Source organism: Lithobates pipiens, unplaced genomic scaffold, assembly GCF_037356315.1.
Source record: "Lithobates pipiens isolate NorthernLeopardFrog02 unplaced genomic scaffold, aLitPip1_a1.2 Scaffold_23, whole genome shotgun sequence".
NCBI classification, from domain to species: Eukaryota; Metazoa; Chordata; class Amphibia; order Anura; family Ranidae; genus Lithobates; species Lithobates pipiens.
In genome coordinates, this window is record NW_027507785.1 from 232141351 (window position 1) to 232163165 (window position 21815).

General features: G+C 40.2%; 1 protein-coding gene across 1 annotated transcript in view; it reads right to left on the reverse strand.

Annotated features, from left to right (window-relative positions):
* Nucleotides 1-173: 173 nt before the first annotated feature.
* The window catches only part of BRDT (bromodomain testis associated), a 273701-nt gene continuing 252059 nt past the window's right edge, over nucleotides 174-21815 (reverse strand). Inside the window, exons 19-20 of the mRNA XM_077452924.1 lie at nucleotides 9349-9535; nucleotides 174-552 (exon numbers count right to left, since the gene is read on the reverse strand). Of these exons, the coding sequence (XP_077309050.1) occupies nucleotides 484-552; nucleotides 9349-9535 (256 nt within the window). The 3' untranslated portion in view covers nucleotides 174-483. The remainder of the gene's footprint in view (nucleotides 553-9348; nucleotides 9536-21815) is intronic.

The following is a 21815-nucleotide window of genomic DNA, read 5'->3' on the forward strand; positions in this document are numbered from 1 at the left end:
AAACTAAAATGAAGTTAGCCTTTCAATTATAAAAATAACAAAATAAGCTTGAATACAAATCATAAATTAATAAAAAATATATTTAACATCAAATACATATTTAACACCTTAAAGTATGCTTTTTTTCAAAGACATTTTACTTTTGAGTGTTTTTTATTTATTTTTTATGGATTTGAAGATGTATACAATTTTTTTTTTATCTTGGAATAAGGAATAAGACAATGTGAATTAACAGTGGGAAAAAAATAAATAAATCAGACAATGCAGTTTCACACTGAAAAACAAGTGGGTATGTGCTCTTTAGGTTTTGTACATACAATAAAAGTGATTCTGCCTTTTAATGCAGAATTGAGTTTAAATGACAGTGAGAGCTGAGAATACATATTAAATAAGTGCAACTGGATTTGTCAGTTAAGTCTCCCTAGTGAGCTCTTGTATGCTCGAATTTTGCATGAAAACCACCATTGCAAAAGATTAGATTTATCAGCATAGATGCTCTTCAAAATCTGCCATAACATTGCTCTGAAAGAACATATCAATGGTCCCATCCATCTGGAAAGAAAAAGAAGAAATCATTATCAAGGAATGTTGGCCACCTAAAGAGAACCTATTGACCTATAAAAATGGAGGTTTGAACATTCAGTAACTGCCTAGCTATATATATATATATATATATATATATATATATATATATATATATATATATATATATATATATATATATATATATATATATATATACACACATAACATTTTTTATTTAATCAAGCCTTTCAGTAATCAGATGTTACAGTGTAACTGACAAAGTATGTCTGGATGCAGGCATATTGAATATTTCTGTGCAGGGTCCAGGCACACAGCAGTGATGTAGGCTCCAGCTCTGTGCAGCCACTATACAGCTTGCTAAAGATTTCACTTTAAAATCAAAATTCATACTACCACTGCAATGACAAACGCCTCAAAATTTCAATATAAATATACTGGATAAATCAGTATACTTGGATCTGCAATGATTTTGCCTTACTTGGGACAGATTCACATTAAAATATAATATGTAAGTATAATACAAGTCTAGCAACTTGCCTTGCTCTCCCCATGGTATGTACAGTACATCTCATTCTACAAACTGACAGCTACCCATTTGCAAGCCTGCAGTGTCATTATATCATATAGAAAAACGTGCACAAATGTAATGTACCGCATAGTCCTGCAAGCTTACAAATAGGACAGGAACACCATTCAGCCCAAGCTCCATTCATGGTTCAGGTTGTCAGGTATTGTAAAGTCTGTATAATGAAATTATACACAATATGGGGAAGGTGAAGGGGGCTTTAGATTTATATTGTGTAATTTTATACTTTAAGAACAGCTAGATGATTTACTGAAAAATATTTAACTCTAAATCTAGATAATACAGTTTCCAAAAAAAGTTCCAAAATATACAAGTAGCAATAAAGTCAAAAATTGGCCTCAATCACCCAGGAACAGCTGGAACACAGAGCGAGACCTGACTATTAGTCGGACATCTGAGCCCCACAAATTATACCAGCATAGGAACTCAACCCTCCTCCACAACAGTACCTGAGTTGAGTGCTGCTCCTGTCTATATCAGCCTTGCTCAGGACAGAAATCCTGTTAGTACTTTTCATTGTGATTTGTAACACCATAGGAGGATTTTTTTTTTGCAGGACAAAAAAAGAAAATGGAGGGGAACAGGACACCAATAAAAACTTCACTAAAATCCTTAGCATGACATTGAAGGAGAGGATATACATGGGTCGAATTTCGAAAGAATTTTCTTTCGAAAATCTTATCTAAGAATTTTCATTCGAATGTCGCACCATTAGTGGGTTGCAGCAGCAGACGATTTTCGTGCAGCCATCAAATTTGAGTAATCGGGCATGTATGAAATGTTTTGAAAAACAAATGATTTTCTAATCAACAATGGGAGAATTGTGCGAGAAATGTAAACGAAAAAGAAATGCGCATGTGCAAGAAAAAAAAAATTCCCAGAAAGAAAAGATTCCCAGCCACGAAAAAAAATTCCTGTAGTAACAGGAGGTGAAATTGAAGGCTTGGCTGGTCAAATTTCGAAATTGATGGTGGCACCATAAGATCACAAAACGCACAAAATTTCATAAGACATAATCACATAATCAACCAAGGTCCATCATGAACATTAAGCCATTACTAAGGACTAAATGTCTAAAACACAAATGCTGTTTCACAGCTTTGTGCATGTTTGTTTTTTTCCCCTCTCAGTGGTATTGACTCATACACCCTCAGCTGGGTGTTTGTTCATGCCATTTTTGGAATTTTTTTGATTGTTTTTTTTTTTTTAAATCTGACTGCCTGCCTATGCAGGCTTACCATATGTGCCTGCTCATAAATACTTTTGAAAAAAAACTTTAATACTTGAAAAACTAAAAATATTCAATTTTGAGTATACCAATCTTGGAAACCAGAGCGCTGGAACATTCTCTGCTTGAATCAAGTTATCATCTTGTACCAGCATCATAAAAATTGTAATCAAACATTTCTAGTAAGTGCCTCAGTTTTTTTGTTTCAAATCTATCGCCATGTGTATATGCTTGTGTCCTAACGTTTCGATGCTTGAATTTCATACATTATATTTCTAATTTGTACTTATTTTTTCTTTATGCTAGACACTACAGCATATATCTGCATACCCCTGAAGAAGAAACTGTAATGACTATATCTATCTATATCTATATCTATACACAATCATGTTCCGACATTCAAATTTCATATAGATTGAATTTTAATAGAAAAGATTAGAATAGAAAATAGATTAGAAAAGCAATAGAACAGAATAAATATATATAACATTTTATTTTATTCTGCTCTATTGTTTTTCTAGTCTATTTTTTATTCTAATCTTTTCTATTCGAATTCATTCTATACGAAATTCGAATTTTGGAAAATGTTTTATATATAAAAAAACATCTTCTGAAATTCGAATTTCATATAGAATAAATTCAAATTTGAATAGAAAAGAATAGAATAGATATATCTATATCTATATAACCGTGTTCCGACATTCCAATTTCGTATAGATTGAATTCGAATAGAAAAACAATAGAACAGATATGATTTCTTTTGTTCTATTCTGTTCTAATCTTTTCTATTCAAATTTGAATTTATTCTATATGAAATTCGAATTTCAGAAGATGGTTATATTATATACATACATATACATACATACACACACACACACACACACACACACACACACACACACACACACACACACACACACACCGCTAGCCTCCAGAGAGGAACCATTGCTTATTTTGGCTCTAAAATAACAGGCACAATCTTCCAGCTTAATGACTACAGTATATAATGCCCAAGATAAACCATATAATCGGCAAAAAAAAAAACAAATATGCCCCCAAACTTTCTCGAATGGCAAGGGAAGGCCATCGGAACCTACTGGCAGGGTTCTCATACTAGGAGTAATACGGGGCCTAGCCCCGTCACTGAAAACACAAGGAGTAGAAGAACAAGAAAGCGGGGGGGGCTAACCGGAAAAGAGAGCAGATCATAATAAGAAAGAAGTTAGAGAAAAAAAGATGAGACAGAGGGGGAAACCCCAGAGTTACGCAAAAAAAAAAAAATCTTCAAGAGGAGGAGCCCTGAAACATACATCCCATTATTGACCTAGCTAGCCCATGTCTCTCATACTTTCCTAAACAGTGAAGTGGTATCTTTAGGCATGCTGGCAAGGTGTTCATTCAGCATAATCCAGGAAACCTTGCATCTCAATAGAATGAGGAAAACTGAAGATTTCTTCCAGGAGCGAGCTATGGTAAGTTTGGCAGCTAAGGGGGTGTCTCTTTCTTGGCCACAGTTTATTTTTCCTGAAATCAAAGTATGGTTTCAAAATCCCTGCATCTGATAAATGAGGGTTCTGCATGTGAGTGTGACTCTGTTCTTCCTTGAAACTAAGTAGCCATTGTGAATATGCCATGTACTTTCCTGGAGGGCCAGCAGCCAGCACACTTAATTACTCGGTTTAGAATTACCATAAGTGGGACACTGTAGGTCCAGAGGCCCTGGTGGGACCCGGTTAATGTAAGATTGATCCTCTCCCGTGATCAATCTATAATTTTCTTACAGGTTCCTTTTTATGAATTCTGTCGACCTTACATTTCTCGTGTTTGTATCTTTAGTTCCTTTGTGAAGATTCTGTCCTTTACAGGTTTTTGGGAGCGTAGCGCCTGATACTAGCCCTAAACTGGATAAGTTGCTGTGACAAGAGACACAGCAGGAAGATGGTGGACAGTCTCATGCAGATTTAAAACAGCCGCAGACACGGCAAAAGTACTGGAGGCGATCTCCGCATATCAGGTAAGGCTCACTTCTGAGATTGAAGGAGGTGAAAATAGACATCTCCCTAATCAGGCAAGACCTCCAGAAACAGGTGATTGAAGCACACACCTGGCTCAGCAAGATGGAGGACTAGCTGCCCTAGTTGCAAAACTGCACCTGACCATCTGCAGCAACAACTACACTCCCTGACTCAGCAGTTTTATCCTCTTTCAAATCTCAATGGGATGACAATATCTTGCTTGTTGAAACACATATCACAAGTCAAACCTTGTTGCAAAAGCTGTTCAATTCCAACTACTGAAACTGAAGTCATAATCCCAGGGCAGATTTATTTTTATACATGTATATGGTTTTGCTCAATTTGGCTTGTAACATCCCCCCTCCATTCAATTCTGTGGTGGTTAGTGAAGGATTTGCTTTTATGGCCCAATACTCTATGCTGCCTGCCATTTGGATGGAAGACTTTAATAATGTGCTTAATCCTGGTTTAGATGGGGTGGGTCCTGGGCCCTATATCCATGACTCCAGATTGAGCTACATGCTTGCAGATTTTGCTTTAGTGTCCCTAATCTAAAAATCTAAAAATATAGTGCTGCTTAGGCCTAAATTGATAGTTTTGCTCCCCTCAGGTTCACAACCCCCCCCCCCCCCCAAACACAAGTTAAAATTTATGTTTGCTTCTGCCTGCTGTGTTGGGTAATGTTCCCTGCAATAGTGTATGCACATCCAACTGCCTGGGTTTTAAATATTTATCTCCCTGGCCAACCACTGAGATATTTATTGCATGTCATGTGTTGCATGCTGGAGGAGGTGTCAAGGACGCAAGCCCACAACAACTAGCTAACCAGGCCGAGGCCCTTGATTGGGGTAGGAAGGAATGACAGGGAAGCTTACTTTGAGCAAGACAGGCTATCTGTGCTACCCTTATCACAGCCCATGCTACTGCAACCATTAGAGGGAGATTCCACTCCAATCTAGATGGCTGACCACACAGGCAGATATAGATTCCACATGCAATCTATTCTATTAATTAAAATATTCATTTTAGGCAGGGATGCAATCCCAGCCACTACAGGCACCCACAGAGCACCAAGATGGCTGCCAAACGAAAGCCCACATGCACATCGGCATCCTACCACGACATTGGAAGGGACATCATGCTTGTGCGCGATTCACACCTCACCGGAACACAACACCAGTGAGGTGTGAAGCGTACACATGCATGACGTCACTCCGTGTTGCGGGAAGATGCCACTGTGCACGTAGGCTTTTGTTTGGCAGCCTTCTTGCTCCTCTGTGGGTGCCTACAGTGGCTGGGATTGCAGCCCTGCCTAAAATATGATGACCTATGGAGGTACCCATCTTTGGATTTTATCTTTTGTTTTCCCTGCCTCCCCCCTTTTTTTTGCTTGACGCACCCACATATTTTATATACAGACCTGTTTATGTATAAACTGTTTTCTTTGTAAATAGATTTTTGTTAAAGCAAAAAACAATCCAGCCTTGAAGCAGCAGATATGTAATAACTGCGAAACATGTCGGCCTTAATTGCTTGTTTAGTTTACTTGCTGTACCTTTATGATCCTATAGGGATGTATTTTTGTCTGTATTTTTTCAACTTTTTATATGTATGTGTCTTTGTCTATTCTTCTATCCTTTCCCTTATTCATTACCAGGGTTGGCACTCCATGACCACAACAATTTTTATGCCTGGTGGGTCTTGACTATATATATATATATTTATATAATATATATATATATATATATATATATATATATATATATATATATATATATATATATATATATATACACACACACACACACACACACACGACCCTACTCTACCTTATTCTCTGTTTCATTCTTGTTTTTCATCAGATAAGCAGTTGTGTACCTGGAATAATCAATGAAAATGTCAGTAGATATCTGTTCGCGCCTGATGTGGGAGTTTTCATTGGACATCATTGTGTGCAGGGAATGGGTGTTTTTTCTTTGAGAAGCCTGTGTGGCTTTTGCTTCTATATAGCACTTGCATTTCATGAGCACTTCGCAAGGCATTGTCAAATCTTTTTATAAACCTCTCTTTATAACATCCTGTATAGCTTCTGGACTTCTGTGCCATAAGTGAATGCATATGCTGTGTAGATCATTAGAGACTATATTGGCTTGCTGGTCTGTAGTGATGAGCCTGTATAGTTGATCATCCAGTTTCGCTTTTGCGAGGAATCACTTATTGTGAATTGTGCATTCATCACCCTGGAACTCAAGAGGGAGACCATTGTTTGCAAGACCTTTTACTGATAGAAGGCTGCCTTCTAGTACATACAGCACTTTAACAAGGATACTGTGCTTGCCTCCTTGTGGTGTAATGCAGCTCAGGAAGCTCTGGCTTTTACCTTCTGCAGTGATGCTTTTCCCGTTTGCTAGGAAAACTGTCTTTTTCACTGTAATCAATGTCTGTAAAGGTCTCATCGCTAGTCATGGGGCTTGTCACGTCCGAGTCTATGCACCAGCCCTGTGCCTTGCCGCTCTGTGTCACTTTAAAGGTGCCACTCCATGATGTGTCTGCAGTTTTCTTTTGTGGCTGCCTTGACTCTTGTGGACAGCTCTAGCTTTCGCTGTTTGGCTTTCCAGACAGAACAGTCCTTCAAGTGACCGGTCCTTTTAAAGCAAAAACAGGTTTTGCTTTCTTTGGTGTGCTTTGTGTCTTTGTACATCTTAAGAGCTTTATGATCATGGTGCGTATTTTCTTTCCTTCTGTTATTCATCAATTTGCCTTTTACATATTCAAGCGTTCGCTCCTGCTCGGGTCTGGTTTCTAGAGTTTAAAGTGTTAAGAGCAGTATATGTCTCTGAAAGGCTGTAAAGGAGCAGGGCAACAATATGATTAGCTTTGATGTCCTCTCCAATGATGTGAAGCTGCTCTATGATTTCTAGCATAAATTTCATGTGATCACACATTTTCTGGCCTTCTCCTTGCCTCATCTTATTCAGCTTTCTTAGCAGAAACTACTTGCTGTTTAGGCTTGAACGTTCATGCAGTTTTTGTCTACATACCTTTGGCCCTTTTCTCTGTTCTTATGTGGATAAGCTGGTCATCTTCCATTAGTAAGCTTATAGTCTCTTTTGCTTGCCTGTTTTTCCTGTCCCATTCCTCCATCTGTCCGTTTGTGGGCCTGTCTGTATTCAGCACTTGCCACAAGTTGTCCTTGCTGAGAAGCATTTCTAGCTTGAACTTCCACAGCTGGTAATTGGCACTGTTCAGCTTTGCGATTGCAAACTTCACATCTGAACCGCTTGCCATCTTTCAATAGCTTATATACAGTACTGACTTGTAATACGTATTCTCTCCAGTGCCTGGGCCCATAACCTGTTGGCTGAGTATTGAAATGATGCACTGGAAGCTTGTTGACTGCAGAGAATAATTTTACTTACATGGAGGATTGCAATGCAGGCCTTTACATCGTGGAGAAAGGAACTGAACACAGAGAAGCACTTCCTCTCATATACAAGAGAGTTACAATACAATAGAGATGTACATGCACATTACACTATAATACTACAGCGCCCCCTGCTGCATAGACAGGTACAATGCATACAGTATACATAGTCACAGTATATAAGCAAATTGCTGTTGTACTTCCAACAGAACAGGGATCACCTCATCCAAATCTCATGCGCCTTAATTTGAGATATGGGTGTGGGGGCTGTTCTTTAGCCCTTGACCTACCAACCCTGGGGGTGTTTCCGTTCCAGCCCATGGGATGTTTCTGTGTTCTGAAGTGACTAGAGTTAAATTGGCCATAAATTATTCTGATGGCTGGATCAAGGCTAGGATTTCCGACACAGCACATCAGTCTGATCACAACAAGACCAATCACCACTAGTCTGTCTTGATCAAGATCCATAAAACCGGTTTGGGGATTTCTTCTACTCACACTACACATACAGTTTTATATGCACACGTACCCCAAAATGTGTACAATCAGAAGGAATAATTTTCATCTTTCTCCAATATTTTAGTTTTTATGTAAGAGAAAGTAAATTCCTCTGATCTTTGACATAAATCAATGGTTGGTGCACAGTTCGGGGCCCTCTTTATTGTATAGGCCTTGTTCCCTGCTGGGCTTGTAGACAATTCTGCTAGATCTTTCCTTTGAGGCCCAGTGAGGTGACAGTTCATTTACCCTCATCTTTACAAGGATGGGGGAATTGTATTGGGACCCAGGTGTTAATTCTGAGCAACAGGCAATACTACTTTAATAGCACTGACTTAATCTACAAGGAGAAGTGAAGCTGAAAACCAGGGGTGAATTTCAGCTGCAGGAGGAGTGTCCAGAGAATTTTAAACTTGGTCCTGCCATAAAGTCTGCTGGCTCATCCAGGGTTATTCTTCTGACTGTGAAGCAGTAGCAGGACAATTCTTCAGACCTTTCAAGGATCCAACCCCTGAGGTCAAATGTCAGCCCACCGGTTTTCCAACCGGAGTGTGGATCTTTTTTCCTATAATACTTTACTCAGCAAGCGACTGTGGATCGAGCAGCTGGGAGCTCTATTTATATAGGTTGTATGGGTAGTAGCACTGACTTTTCTGTTTATACTGTGCTGCAAAATACTTATGCTTAGACTTATACTTAGAGTTATGAGCTATTGAATGTTTAAAGCAACAATCTTGTCTCTGGTGAAAGTACTAAATGACAGAACATTTCATGGCATTTTCACACAGGTTTTGTATGTAGATGACCATAATGTGGCCATATACTGGAAGAAATTGTTGTCAAGTACAGTACAAAAGATGTTGCCATAGTCTTCCAAGATACAATGTAAAAAGTCACACACTTAGTTCACTCAGATAGCAAAGTATTTTCCATCAGTCTTCATTAATGGAGCAAAACTGAGATAAACCTCTGTCAGCAGTGGATTGGCTTAATTCTATGGTGGTATGCCATCGCATACAACTTATTTCTAATGTCGGTCTATATAACTTACTGTCTCTTTGCGACGCCTTTCCTGCTCTCGCTTCCTTGCAAGGTCACGTTCCTCCTTAACACGATCATTTAGGATAATATCAACTGGTTGTGCCTCTTTAGTCGTCTCCAGTACAACTAAACATTGCACATCAAGAATCTTGGTTTCTGTTGTTGGATCGGCAACTTTCTCTATATCCTTCTGTTCCCTGTATTAAAGATAAAAAAAAAAAAAACAGTATAATGCATATTCATTTTCTTTCTCTAAAAACAATAGGGGGTCATAATGGTTGGGTAATTCCAACTCCAGAAGTGGTAGAGAAACTGGCTTTCACCCTCCAACTCTTTCATTCCTTTTGGGTAAATGTCCCAGTTGACCTTTTTATGAACAGACATTTTTTTTGGCTTTTGGCTATGCAAAAAGTATATGGCCTGTAGTATATAGAGAGGAGGGGGGATCTTTTTGGACCTCATTCAGCGCTTGTGCCATCATTGGATAGGATTCCTTCACCCTCCCTCCTCAAATTACTTTGTGGCATCATGTGCCTTCAGAGGTTTACTTTTTTCACTCCAAGCTTTGAGTTCTCAGTTTTTGCATTCTGGCTCACTCTTTGGTGTGCAGGTCTTTTAGTTTCTATTTTCCCTGTCAGGGAGTCTATGGGTCCTTGAAGGTGTTGCATTTTTAACATTTTTGGAGAATTGTGCGTGGGGTTCATCTTAGGTAAGCGTGTCCCTTACTAACAATAATTTTGGCAACATTGGGGTTTAAGGAGGCTGTATCTGGGAGTACAGAAGTGCCCAATTGTCTCCTAGGAGGTGTAGGTGGGGCTGGGGGCCTTTTTTCCATTAGTGGCAGATAGTTTACTCATGATTTTTTTCTGTCTTTAAAGGCCTTAGACATGCTAGGATCAATCTGATGTGTTGTTGGTTATGTAGTGACTATTTTATGCATTTATTGCATTTCTTCTCAATATTGTATTTAACCAGTTCCCAACCTGCGCACACCGATGTACGTCGGCAGAATGGCACGGGCAGGCATATTGGCGTACAGGTACGTCCAATCTTTAATGCTGCCCTGCCGTCGCGAGCTCGCCGCGGCGACACGCTCGCGTGCTGGTCGGGATCCCCGTAAGTCCGGTCGCGGGTCCCGCGGACTCAATCGCCGCGGGCATACCCACGATCGTCTCACAGGCGGCTGAATGGAGAGATGCCGTTGTAAACAGCATCTCCCCATTCTGCCTAGCAACAAGTGACGCTGATCTCTACTCCATGTGATTGGAGCAGAGATCCGTGTTCACTAAATGAAAGTCCAGCCCCTAACAGTTAGTAACACACCCCTAGGAACACTTAACCCCTACACTGCCACCCACTGGTTAACCCCTTCACTGCCAGTGTCATTTACACAGGAATCACTGCATTTGTATAGCAGTGATTGCTGTATAAATGCCAATGGTCCCAAAAATGTGTCAAAAATGTCCGATGTGTCCGCCATAATGTCGCAGTCACAATAAAAATCACTGATCGGTGCCATTACTAGTAAAAAAAAAATTATAAAAATGCCATAAAACTATACCCTATTTTGTAAACGCTATAACTTTTGCGCAAACCAATAATCGCTTATTGCGATTTTTTTTTACCAAAAATATGTAGAAGAATACGTATCGGCCTAAACTGAGGGAAAAAAAATTGTTTTTTTATATATTTTTGGGGGATATTATAACAAAAAGTAAAAAATAACGCTTATTTTCAAAATTGTCGCTCTATTTTTGTTTATAGTGCAAAAAATAAAAACCGCAGGGGTGATCAAATACCACCAAAAGAAAGCTCTATTTGTGGGAAAAAAAGGACGTCAATTTTGTTTGGGAGCCATGTCGCATGACCGTGCAATTGTCAGTTAAAGCGATGCAGTGTCGAATCGCAAAAAGTGGTTTGGTCTTTGGCCAGCAAAATGGTCCGGGGCTGAAGTGGTTAAGGGCTGCTATAGCCATTCAAATCCCAAATACATTTGTAATCTTGTGATTGGGGGGTTAGATCATTTTTACCAGGTTAGTGGTAGTTGAGAGCCTCAATACTCTACAAAAATATGCATCGCATTTATCGGTGTATAACACACAACCCAATTTTAGGAGGGAAGTTTAAGGGAAAAAAAAAAAAAAACAACTTACATTTTAACCCACTTCAGCCCCGGACCATTTGGCTGGCCAAAGACCAGAGCACTTTTTGCAATTCGGGACTGTGTCGCTTTAATTGACAATTGTGCGGTCGTGCGACGTGGCTTCCAAACAAAATTGACGTCCTTTTTTCCCCACAAATAGAGCTTTGGTATTTGATCACCTCTGCTATAAACAAAAAAATTGTTTGAAAATTCTTTTTTTTACTTTTTGCTATAATATACAAAAAAAAAAAAAATTATATATATTATATATAAAACGTTGTCCTCAGTTTAGGTTGATACATACTCATCTACATATTTTTGGTAAAAAAAAAACAAAAAATAAAAAAAAAAGCAGTAAGCGTGCGATTGGTTTGCGCAAAAATTATAATGTCTACAAAATAGGGTTTATGGCATTTTTATAATTTTTTTTACTAGTAATGGCGGCAATCGGCGATTTTTATCATGACTGCGACATTATGGCGGACAGAGCAGACACTTTTGGCAATATTTTGGGACCATTCACATTGATACAGTGAACAGTGTGATTAAAAATTAATTGATTACTGTGTAAATGTGACTGGCAGTGAAGGGGTTAGCCACTAGGCAGCGCTGTAGGGGTTAAGTGTGTCCTTGGCAGTGATAACTGTGGAGGGAGGGGCTGTGTGTGACAACACTGATCACCGCTCCCGATTACGTGGAGCTGTGATCAGTGTCAGTTTTAGTAGGCAGGAGGGGGAAATGCTTGTTTACATCAGCATTTCCCCGTTCTTCCTCTCCGTGAGACGATCACAGGTATCCCCACAGACGTAGAGTCCGCAGGACCCGCGATCACAATTGCGTTGCTCAGTGGGCGCACGCAAGCCACTTCTTAAAAGGGCAATGTACAGGTACGTTAGTATGCCTGTATGTGCCCTTCTGCCAATGTATATGAGCATGAGCCAGTCGGCAAGTGGATAAATAAAGAACTTTGCAGCACAATTAGGGCCACAGCTCATCAATGCACCCTGCTCTGTGCCCATCTGCAGCCATTAAATTGACCAACAATGCAGCCTGTTCAGTGCCCAACTGCAGCCTCACCTTTCCCATCATTGTAGCTTCGCCAGTGTTGGATTATCCCTGTATTTGTTATACACCGATAAATACGGTATATATTACAGTGCTCTAAATAATGAAACAATGACCAAAATAATCACATAACAATTCATTAATAAGTAAATGTCTATATATTGGTGAACGATGTGCTTCAATCCATAAAGTGCAAAGTTAGGAAAACGTGGGTGTGGCTGGAGAAACCTCAAAATATACGGCACCTCATCCCAATTGGTTTAACGAGAAATTTTAAACTGGGGATAGAAAAAGGGGATTATAGCTGTGCCAAAAAGGTACAAAATTATATATAAAAATATCAAAAAATACTTTCACATATATAAAAAGGAACATAAACATCGAAATATCAACACACAGTAATGTAGATGGGTAGAATACATATAAATTTCAATTTATAGACAGAGAGGGAAGAACAAGCCTCAGTCTTAAGAAGACTAGTAGTACAAGTACTCAAATCCTACATGTTTTGCCAAAACATTGGCTTCCTCAGGGAAATGATATAGGCCTGTGCCAAAAATGGAGGTTCTAGAAAAAGCAATTATTCAACATTAAGTACATCTTGTATAAGTTCTGAATGCACGACATGGTCAGACCCTCTCATTACTGGTAGTCCAAAAAGCATGCCACGAATACATGCCCCCAGACTCCAAGTGAGCCCCACAATGAGAGAGGGCACCCCAAGAAAAGACACTAGCCCTGTACCACATTTATGGTTGCAGGAGGCTGAGAAAGACTTAGCAATTAGAAAATTAAAACACAATTGTTTGAACAAGAAATATTGGGATATGCAGAATCGCAAATAAGTAGGGCTAATATAGCCTCAATTACTTACAACCATAGATTAAAATACAGCAATAAAGCAGGGGGGCCTGGGATGGAATAGTTGCAAGAAGAATTTTGATATAACGGGCAATTGAAAAAATCATCCCAAATGTGTGGATAATGAAAAAAAATAACAAAATAAATAAATAAAAAGGCCAATTAATTAAACCCAAGGGATGCATATAACGTAATCACAAATAAGCCTAATGGTCATGAAAAAAGGGGCTCACCTAATTATCCACAACTAGCAGACAGCCACAACCCCCAATTGGGGTGTAAAAAAAAAAAAATCGGCCTGTATACAATGATGGTATTTTGTTTGTAACAGCAAGGTTTCTGGGCTAATATGCAACAGTAAAAAGCCTAAAAATAAATTAGGGAAGAGTTGTCAGTTATGATTTTTTTTTTATAAAGATCACTGGTTGAAACAATGTGTCCAAAAGTTGATAAAATACCTTAGATATGGCAACAACAAAGAAGGGAGCCCCTGAGTCCAACAGAGTGGTGACAGGACTAGTTGGCTTTATAGGCCCCCCCACACCTGATTGGCGTAAAGCACCGATCAGTGAGCGGACAGAAGGAGCTTGCGTGCATGTGCCCGCAATGCAAACACAGTGGACCTACAATCCCCATAATGCAACGTGTGGTCATATGCAAGTCACGTGACAGATGCGTCAGCGGGACATCGGGCTCCGTACAAGGCAGCCAATCAATGGACAATTGATCTGACAGCTAGGATGTGCCCACATTACCAGATCAAATGGCGTGCAGTATAGATGGAAAAGAGGGGATCGTGACGTAGGCGAGAGCTGGGGGCGGGCTGACACTGAAAAGTCAGTGTCAGCCCTTGGGTGTCCATACAATCAACAGCGGCACAGTGAAATACAACTCAGGTCAGGGAACCACACATCCCACATATGCACACAGGGAACCAGGGGTTAACAACAGGACACACCAAGGACCCAGACAAGTGGAGTAAAATATGGGACAAGGTGAGGGCCAAATAATGCCCCTCAACATCAGCCCAATACCCAAAAGGGGGGTAAGGGCACGGCTCCTCAACATTGTAACAAATACTGAGCATGGCGTGCATTCAGAAACAGAAACCAAAACAAAATCATATCCAAACAGACATATATCAATTACGAAATGTGAACAGATCAACAAAAGAAACACACACAATGAAAATGTGTATATATATATATATATATATATATATATATATATATATATATATATATATATGAGAGAATAAAAAAGTTGTTATATATACACATTATACACATAATGAGAAATAAATCCTCTTTTACATTAATATTACCATGGTACAGAACAGAATTTACAACTATTAGAGATATATGAAAAAGCTATTCTCTAGAATAATTGGCAGCCCAGATTATTGGTTGATGACATATATTTTGTGAGAAAAAAACAAACAGAAAACAGTGAGAGAAGGAAAAGAAAGCAATAATAGGCAGAAGGAACGGAAACATGGAGTAAGGAGGGAAGAAAAATAAGAATTTATTTTTAGAAATAATAAAAAAAAAAAAAAAAAAAAAAAGACAAAAAAAAGTATATATTCATTTAACCCCAGAAAGTGAATTGCATCCAAATTATGGATCCACTCTCAAGTTGAAGTAATTTTCTGTCAATTCCGCCCCCTCACACATGTAAAGGTACATTTTCTAGGGTTGCGAAACTGACAGTGTGTGGATCATAGTAGTGTTGTGCCAGGGCCTGGACTGGGACAAAAATTTGGCCCTGGACTTCATCCAGACCGGCCCACTCCAATTTTGCAAACACGCACAAAAACAGTATGCTGCGCACTTGCACGAGAGTGAAGTCATCAGGGCCCGGCTAGACACATAGCAGGAGTATGCAAACTCAGAAGCCGACAGCACACTGCTGGTGATCTTTTATTTTCCAGCCCCCCCCCCCCCTACCCCCTCTACCCCCTGGTGTCCCCCTGTCACCTGCCCGAAGTCTGGCTCTGCATGATATATTTTAAAATAAACAACTAATGCGCACACCTATTTTTGATCAACCGCAGTAATGAGAAGCTGCCAACATCAAACAGGTTAACACAAACCCACAGATAAATTGAATATATAGCAAAGGATGTGATGCTAACCAAAATAACATAAAAAAATCCATTTGGTGCAAATAATGATTCAAATAATACAAAAAAAACCAACATAGCTAAAAGTACATCAAACGTGTCAATTAATATTGAAATGTGCATAAAAAAGATTTTCAGCAAAAAATTCATATATAAACCATGCTTATAATTAAAACCATTTTATCCAAACTATGTCCTTGGTATTAAAGTGCAAAAAGAATGCAAAAAAAGGGGGGGTTTTAATTATGACCATGGTTTATATATGATTTTTTTGCTGAAAATATTTTTATGCACATTTTAATATTAATTGAAAGTTTTGGTGAACTTTTAGCTATGTTGGATTTTGCATATTATTTTAACCATTATTTTCACCAAATGGATTTTTTATTTTATTTAGCACCACATCCTTTGCTATATATATATATATATATATATATATATATATATATATATATATATATATATATATATATATAGCCATGTGCTATATACAGTATTCAATGGCTGTGCTGGGCCGGCCGGTTACCTGGATGGGTTCCTGCAGCACCGCCATCCTCCAGGCTCCCTCGTCTGCTCCGGGGACTTCTCTGCCTGTCGGCTGCTCTCACGGCGGCCCCCGGCTCATTTAAACTCACAGCGTCTGTTACCGCGGGGGCCGCCGGAGATAACCGAGTTTTGTTTGCTGAAGCGCTGTCGGAGAGAAGCGGGGCGGGGGAAGCCGAGCGGTGGCGGAAGAGGACGACTATGGGCCGGAGGTGGCCGAAGATGTGTGCAATACTAGTGTTATGAGAGCGCCGAGTGGGGGCGGAAAGAGCCGAAGTGTGCCGCGCTGCGCTCGGAAGTACAGCGGTGCTCAAATGAATGGCTGTGCGAGTAGTGCAGACATTCATTTGGCTAGGCTGTCACTGAAACCGGCCCACTGAGCCATCGGCCCACCGGGAATCTCCCGGTAGTCCCGATGGCCAGTACATGCCTGTGTTGTGCTCCAACAGGTCTGATAGCTATAGTTGTAATTCGTTTATACATCAGTTTAATATGATCCCTGATACGGACATGGAAAGGTTGTTTAGTCTTACCAACATAACAAGAGCCACATCAGCAGGTAGCTAAATATATGACATCTACTGTCTTACAATTTACTCTATGTCTTATGGTATGCAAAAAAGTACAAAGTGCTCCAAAATTCGAGGTGAGCAACACCCCATCCTGTGTCCCCACTCACCGGAAGCTATGGACCCTTGGTTTTTCAGTCTAGGGGGCATTTCAGGCTTAAAATGGTAGCCATGGATGGCAGATTCACATAGATTCACAAAGCAGATATCCCATGCTCATAATAATCATCCATGGATAATGGCACACAAAATGATAGAAAGGAGGGAACTATTGTGAAGTACTGTTGGGCAATATCTTTATTGTGCAAATAAAATTAATATTTACAAAATGCAGAGTAAACACAGCATATATTGGCAAGAGATAGCAATAGGAAATACCGCTGTTGCATTTCACCGATAACAGGTCCATTCCTTCCGGTGAGTGGGGACACAGGAGGGGGTGTTGCGCACCCCAATTTTGGAGCACATCATTCACCAGTATATGGACATTCACTTATTAATGAATTATTATGCGATTATTTAGGTCATTGTTTCATTATTGGGAGCACGTATATTATATATATATATATATATATATATATATATATATATATATATATATATATATATATATATATATATATATATATATATATATATATATATATATATATATACATATACACATACATACATACACATACACACACCTTTGCCACATTTCAGGCTTCAGACAAAGATATACCATTTTTGTGAAGAATCACCAACAAATGGGGCACAATTGTGAAGTGGAACGAAATCTATTGGATTTTTGAAACTTTTTTTAACTAATAAAAAAAAAAGAAAAGTGGGGCGTGCAAAAATTATTCAGCCCCCTTGCGTTAATATTTTGTAGAGCCACCTTTTGCTGCGATTACAGCTGCAAGTCGCTTGGGGTATGTCTCTATCAGTTTTGCACATCGAGAGACTGAAATTCTTGCCCATTCTTCCTTGCAAAACAGCTCGAGCTCAGTGAGGTTGGATGGAGAGCGTTTGTGAACAGCAGTTTTCAGCTCTTTCCACAGATTCTGGATTGGATTCAGGTCTGGACTTTGACTTGGCCATTCTAACACCTGGATACGTTTATTTGTGAACCATTCCTTTGTAGATTTTGCTGTATGTTTGGGATCATTGTCTTGTTGGAAGATAAATCTCCGTCCCAGTTTCAGGTCTTTTGCAGACTCCAACAGGTTTTCATCCAGAATGGTCCTGTATTTGGCTGCATCCATCTTCCCCTCAATTTTAACCATCTTCCCTGTCCCTGCTGAAGAAAAGCAGGCCCAAACCATGATGCTGCCACCACCATGTTTGACAGTGGGGATGGTGTGTTGAGGGTGATGAGCTGTGTTGCTTTTACGCCAAACATATCGTTTTACATTGTGGGCAAAAAGTTCCATTTTGGTTTCATTTGACCAGAGCACCTTCTTCCACATGTTTGGTGTCTCCCAGGTGGCTTGTGGCAAACTTTAGACGAGACTTTTTATGGATATCTTTGAGAAATGGCTTTCTTCTTACCACTCTTCCATAAAGGCCAGATTTGTGCAGTGTACGACTGATTGTTGTCCTATGGACAGACTCTCCCACCTCAGCTGTAGTTCTCTGCAGTTCATCCAGAGTGATCATGGGCTTCTTGGCTGCATCTCTGATCAGTCTTCTCCTTGTCTGAGCTGAAAGTTTAGAGGGACGGCCAGGTCTTGGTAGATTTGCAGTGGTCTGATACTCCTTCCATTTCAAAATGATCGCTTACACAGTGCTCCTTGGGATGTTTAAAGCTTGGGAAATCTTTTTGTATTTAAATCCGGCTTTAAACTTCTCCACAACAGTATTACAGACCTGCCTGGTGTGTTCCTTGGTCTTCATGATGCTCTCTTCGCTTTCAACAGAACTCTGAGACTATCACAGAGCAGGTGCATTTATACAGAGACTTGATTACACACAGGTGGATTCTATTTATCACCATCAGTCATTTAGGACAACATTGGATCATTCAGAGATCCTCGCTGAACTTCTGGAGTGAGTTTGCTGCACTGAAAGTAAAGGGGCCGAATAATTTTGCACGCACCACTTTTCAGTTTTTTATTTGCTAAAAAAGTTTAAAATATCCAATAGATTTCGTTCCACTTGACAATTGGGTCCCACTTGTTGGTGATTCTTCACAAAAAATGTAAATTTTATATCTTTATGTTTGAAGCCTGAAATGTGGCAAAAGGGTGAAAAGTTTAAGGGGGCCGAATACTTTCTCAAGGAGGTAGAGATCTCTCTCTCTCTCTCTCTCTCTCTCTCTCTCTCTCTATTTGTCAAGTGAATAGCACCTTGTATACAGCAGCTACAAGATATTTTGGAAAATGATCTTTTCATTATCTTCACATTTTTTATTTACCGCGAGTATATAAATTTTGAATATATTTTTTCACATCGATACTCTACAAGTCAGCTTTATAGTCTTTGTTACAGCACCTACAAGTTGTAACTATTTGCAGCCAAGCCAAATGTAGGTAGCCCAGGTATGAAAAGACAACTTACACAGGAACAGGTTATAAGTATTAATGGCTTGCTTTTATTGTTGATATTCAAGCATAATAGTAAATACCAATTTCATTCATGATTCTACCCACCAGAAAAGCTTAGCAAACATTGACCCTAGGGAAAGATGTGTCAATCCTATACTCACTACCCCAGACTTAAAGTGTTACTAAACCCACAACATTTAAATCAGTCTGTATATGCAGCAAAGCTTGCTTATTATAATCACTGTGGAACGTAGGGGGTTAGTCCTCTGCATTGTATAAAAAGCCAGTTTTATCCCGTGTTCTATAATCCTCCCCTTCTACCACTGTCCCCAATCCATTTCCTGATAGAACAGAGACTAGGGGACAAGCTTCACATGCTCAGTTTGGTGTGTATTGCTAGCAAGATTGTTTTCTTGGGAGAGTACATGTGATCAGCACAGGGCCAATCAGCACTGTCCAGACAGAGGCTCAGAGGTCCTGCAGCCTCACAGAACAGCCAGAGTAGAATGAAAACTACTCCTACAAGTTTAAAGAGGAAGTAAAGGGAAAAAAAAAACACCCTGCAAGGCAAAGGCATAATGATCTAGTATGCATAGCATACTAGCTCATTATGAATAACTTACCTGAGAACGAAGCCCCCGAAGCGGTCCTCCGTCTTCCTCTTCGCCGCTGCCATGGATCCTGGAGCGACTTCCGGGTCTCGCGGCTCCGGTGCTGTGATTCACCGGAGCCGCGATGACGTCACTCCCACGCATGCGCATGGGAGCCGACACTCGCGGCATATCATCGCGATCTGCGGCCTGCCCAGTGCTCCTGCGCGACGCTGTCTGCAGCGCATGCGCCATAGACAGCGGTGGCTGTCTTCGGGTAAATATCTCCTAAACTGTATACTCTCGATGTTACCTAGAGGAAAAGGAAAAAAAAAAAAAAAAAACGCAGAAATCCCTTTGCTCTCAATATTGTTCCTGCCAGACCTTGAGAACCACAGGACCTTTCCCCTCACCCAAATGAGTGGGGGTGCTCCTTCATGAGAAGGCCTTAGCATTCTGCTTTATGGGCTCTCTGTCCTTAAGATCCTGGTGCTGCCCTTGGGAACTTTCTCCTGAACCTGACAAATAAGATGCTCCAGGCATAGGAGAGGCTACACGATAAGAGGAGATATGTTTAACCTCCTTTTACTGGTAAAGAGAGCTTTACCCCTTTTGGATGTACTTATCCATTCTAAATAGCCGTACATCAGGAAGTGACACAAATTGGCTAAGGGTTTTCACATGGTGCTTCGGCTGATCAATATTTCAGCCACGGACCTCTGTAAGAATGTACTAGTCCAAGTTTAAGCCATAAGGTTTAAACGATTGAGTCCTTCATAGCATCTGTGAGACACAGTGCGTCAAATACACCAGCCACTTGCCAGGCCTGCTGATCAGAAAGAATTTTCAGGTATCTCACACCTGTTCCTTAACCCTTTGGAGTCCACATATTCCAATGCATTAACGTGACTCAAAAGGTGCTCCACCAAACTAGTGGAGCAGACGTTAAAGGGTTAATGGACTGAGATACTTCAATTGCAGCAAGAACTGCAAAAGACATCCTGTTTTTAAAGGAAAAATCCAACTTTAACTTGCTGGAGCCTTTAACATCAGTGCATTATCCACTAGACATGTGAGACTCTGCTCACTGACGCGATTGCAGCATTAATAGCTGGAACCCCCCATATCTTCATAGAAATGTTCCCATTCAGAATACATAAGCTATGCATGAATAGGAAAAAACATCCCCAGGTGGGAGAGGTTCAAATTAACCTCATTAGAGGTAGATACCTCAAGAGCCTGTGCTGCAGGCAACAAAAGGGTTAAGGGAGTAGACAAACACCTGACTTGTGCAGCTACTCCCTCCCTGTTAGGATCCTCCGAAGAGGAAAAATAAGTATCTTCCCATATTTGGGAAGATCTACCTGATCCCCAGCCTCCTGCACCTCAACAAAAAAGGGCCGGGGACTAGATGGGAATCTGCTATGTTTAGTCCTACTATGGAGAGACATCATAGCAATAATCTTTTAAAGTAGAAGAAAGCAGTAGTAGAAAAAAACCTGTTTGTATGATATGTACTGGGAGAGAAGTGTTCTAACCTTGATGGCTCATCTGACTGGCCATATATACCTCTTGGGGAGGATGACATTCTTTTGGAAGGATTTTTAGTTTGTTGTATACCATTAACCCCTTAGAACCCTTAGAGGAGTTCCTGGTCCCTTTGTCACTCATAGCTTACAGTATAAAGCAGAGGTAGTACCAGCAAAAGAATGTTTCACTTGCTAGGCTATAGTACAGTACAATAACTGCTATTAATCCTACCTATACAGTACAATGTTGTCAAAAGGGGAAATGCCTGTGTCACCAAACCTGACCAGCAACCACTCTGCTCTGTCCTTCCACTGCCAGGCAGCAGCTTCTTTCACAGGGCTTTACAATGCTTCCTGCACGTGTGGCCCGCGTCTGAGACCATTAGCCATGCCCCCAGCTTGGAATACACCCCACCCTTCCTCTTTCAAAAAAGGAAGCCAAGTCTCCTGTGCGAGTGTCCTGCATCATGGCGCGGGGGTAAATCCTCCACTTCAGCGAGCGGCCGCGGCCTGCCAAAAAACATGCT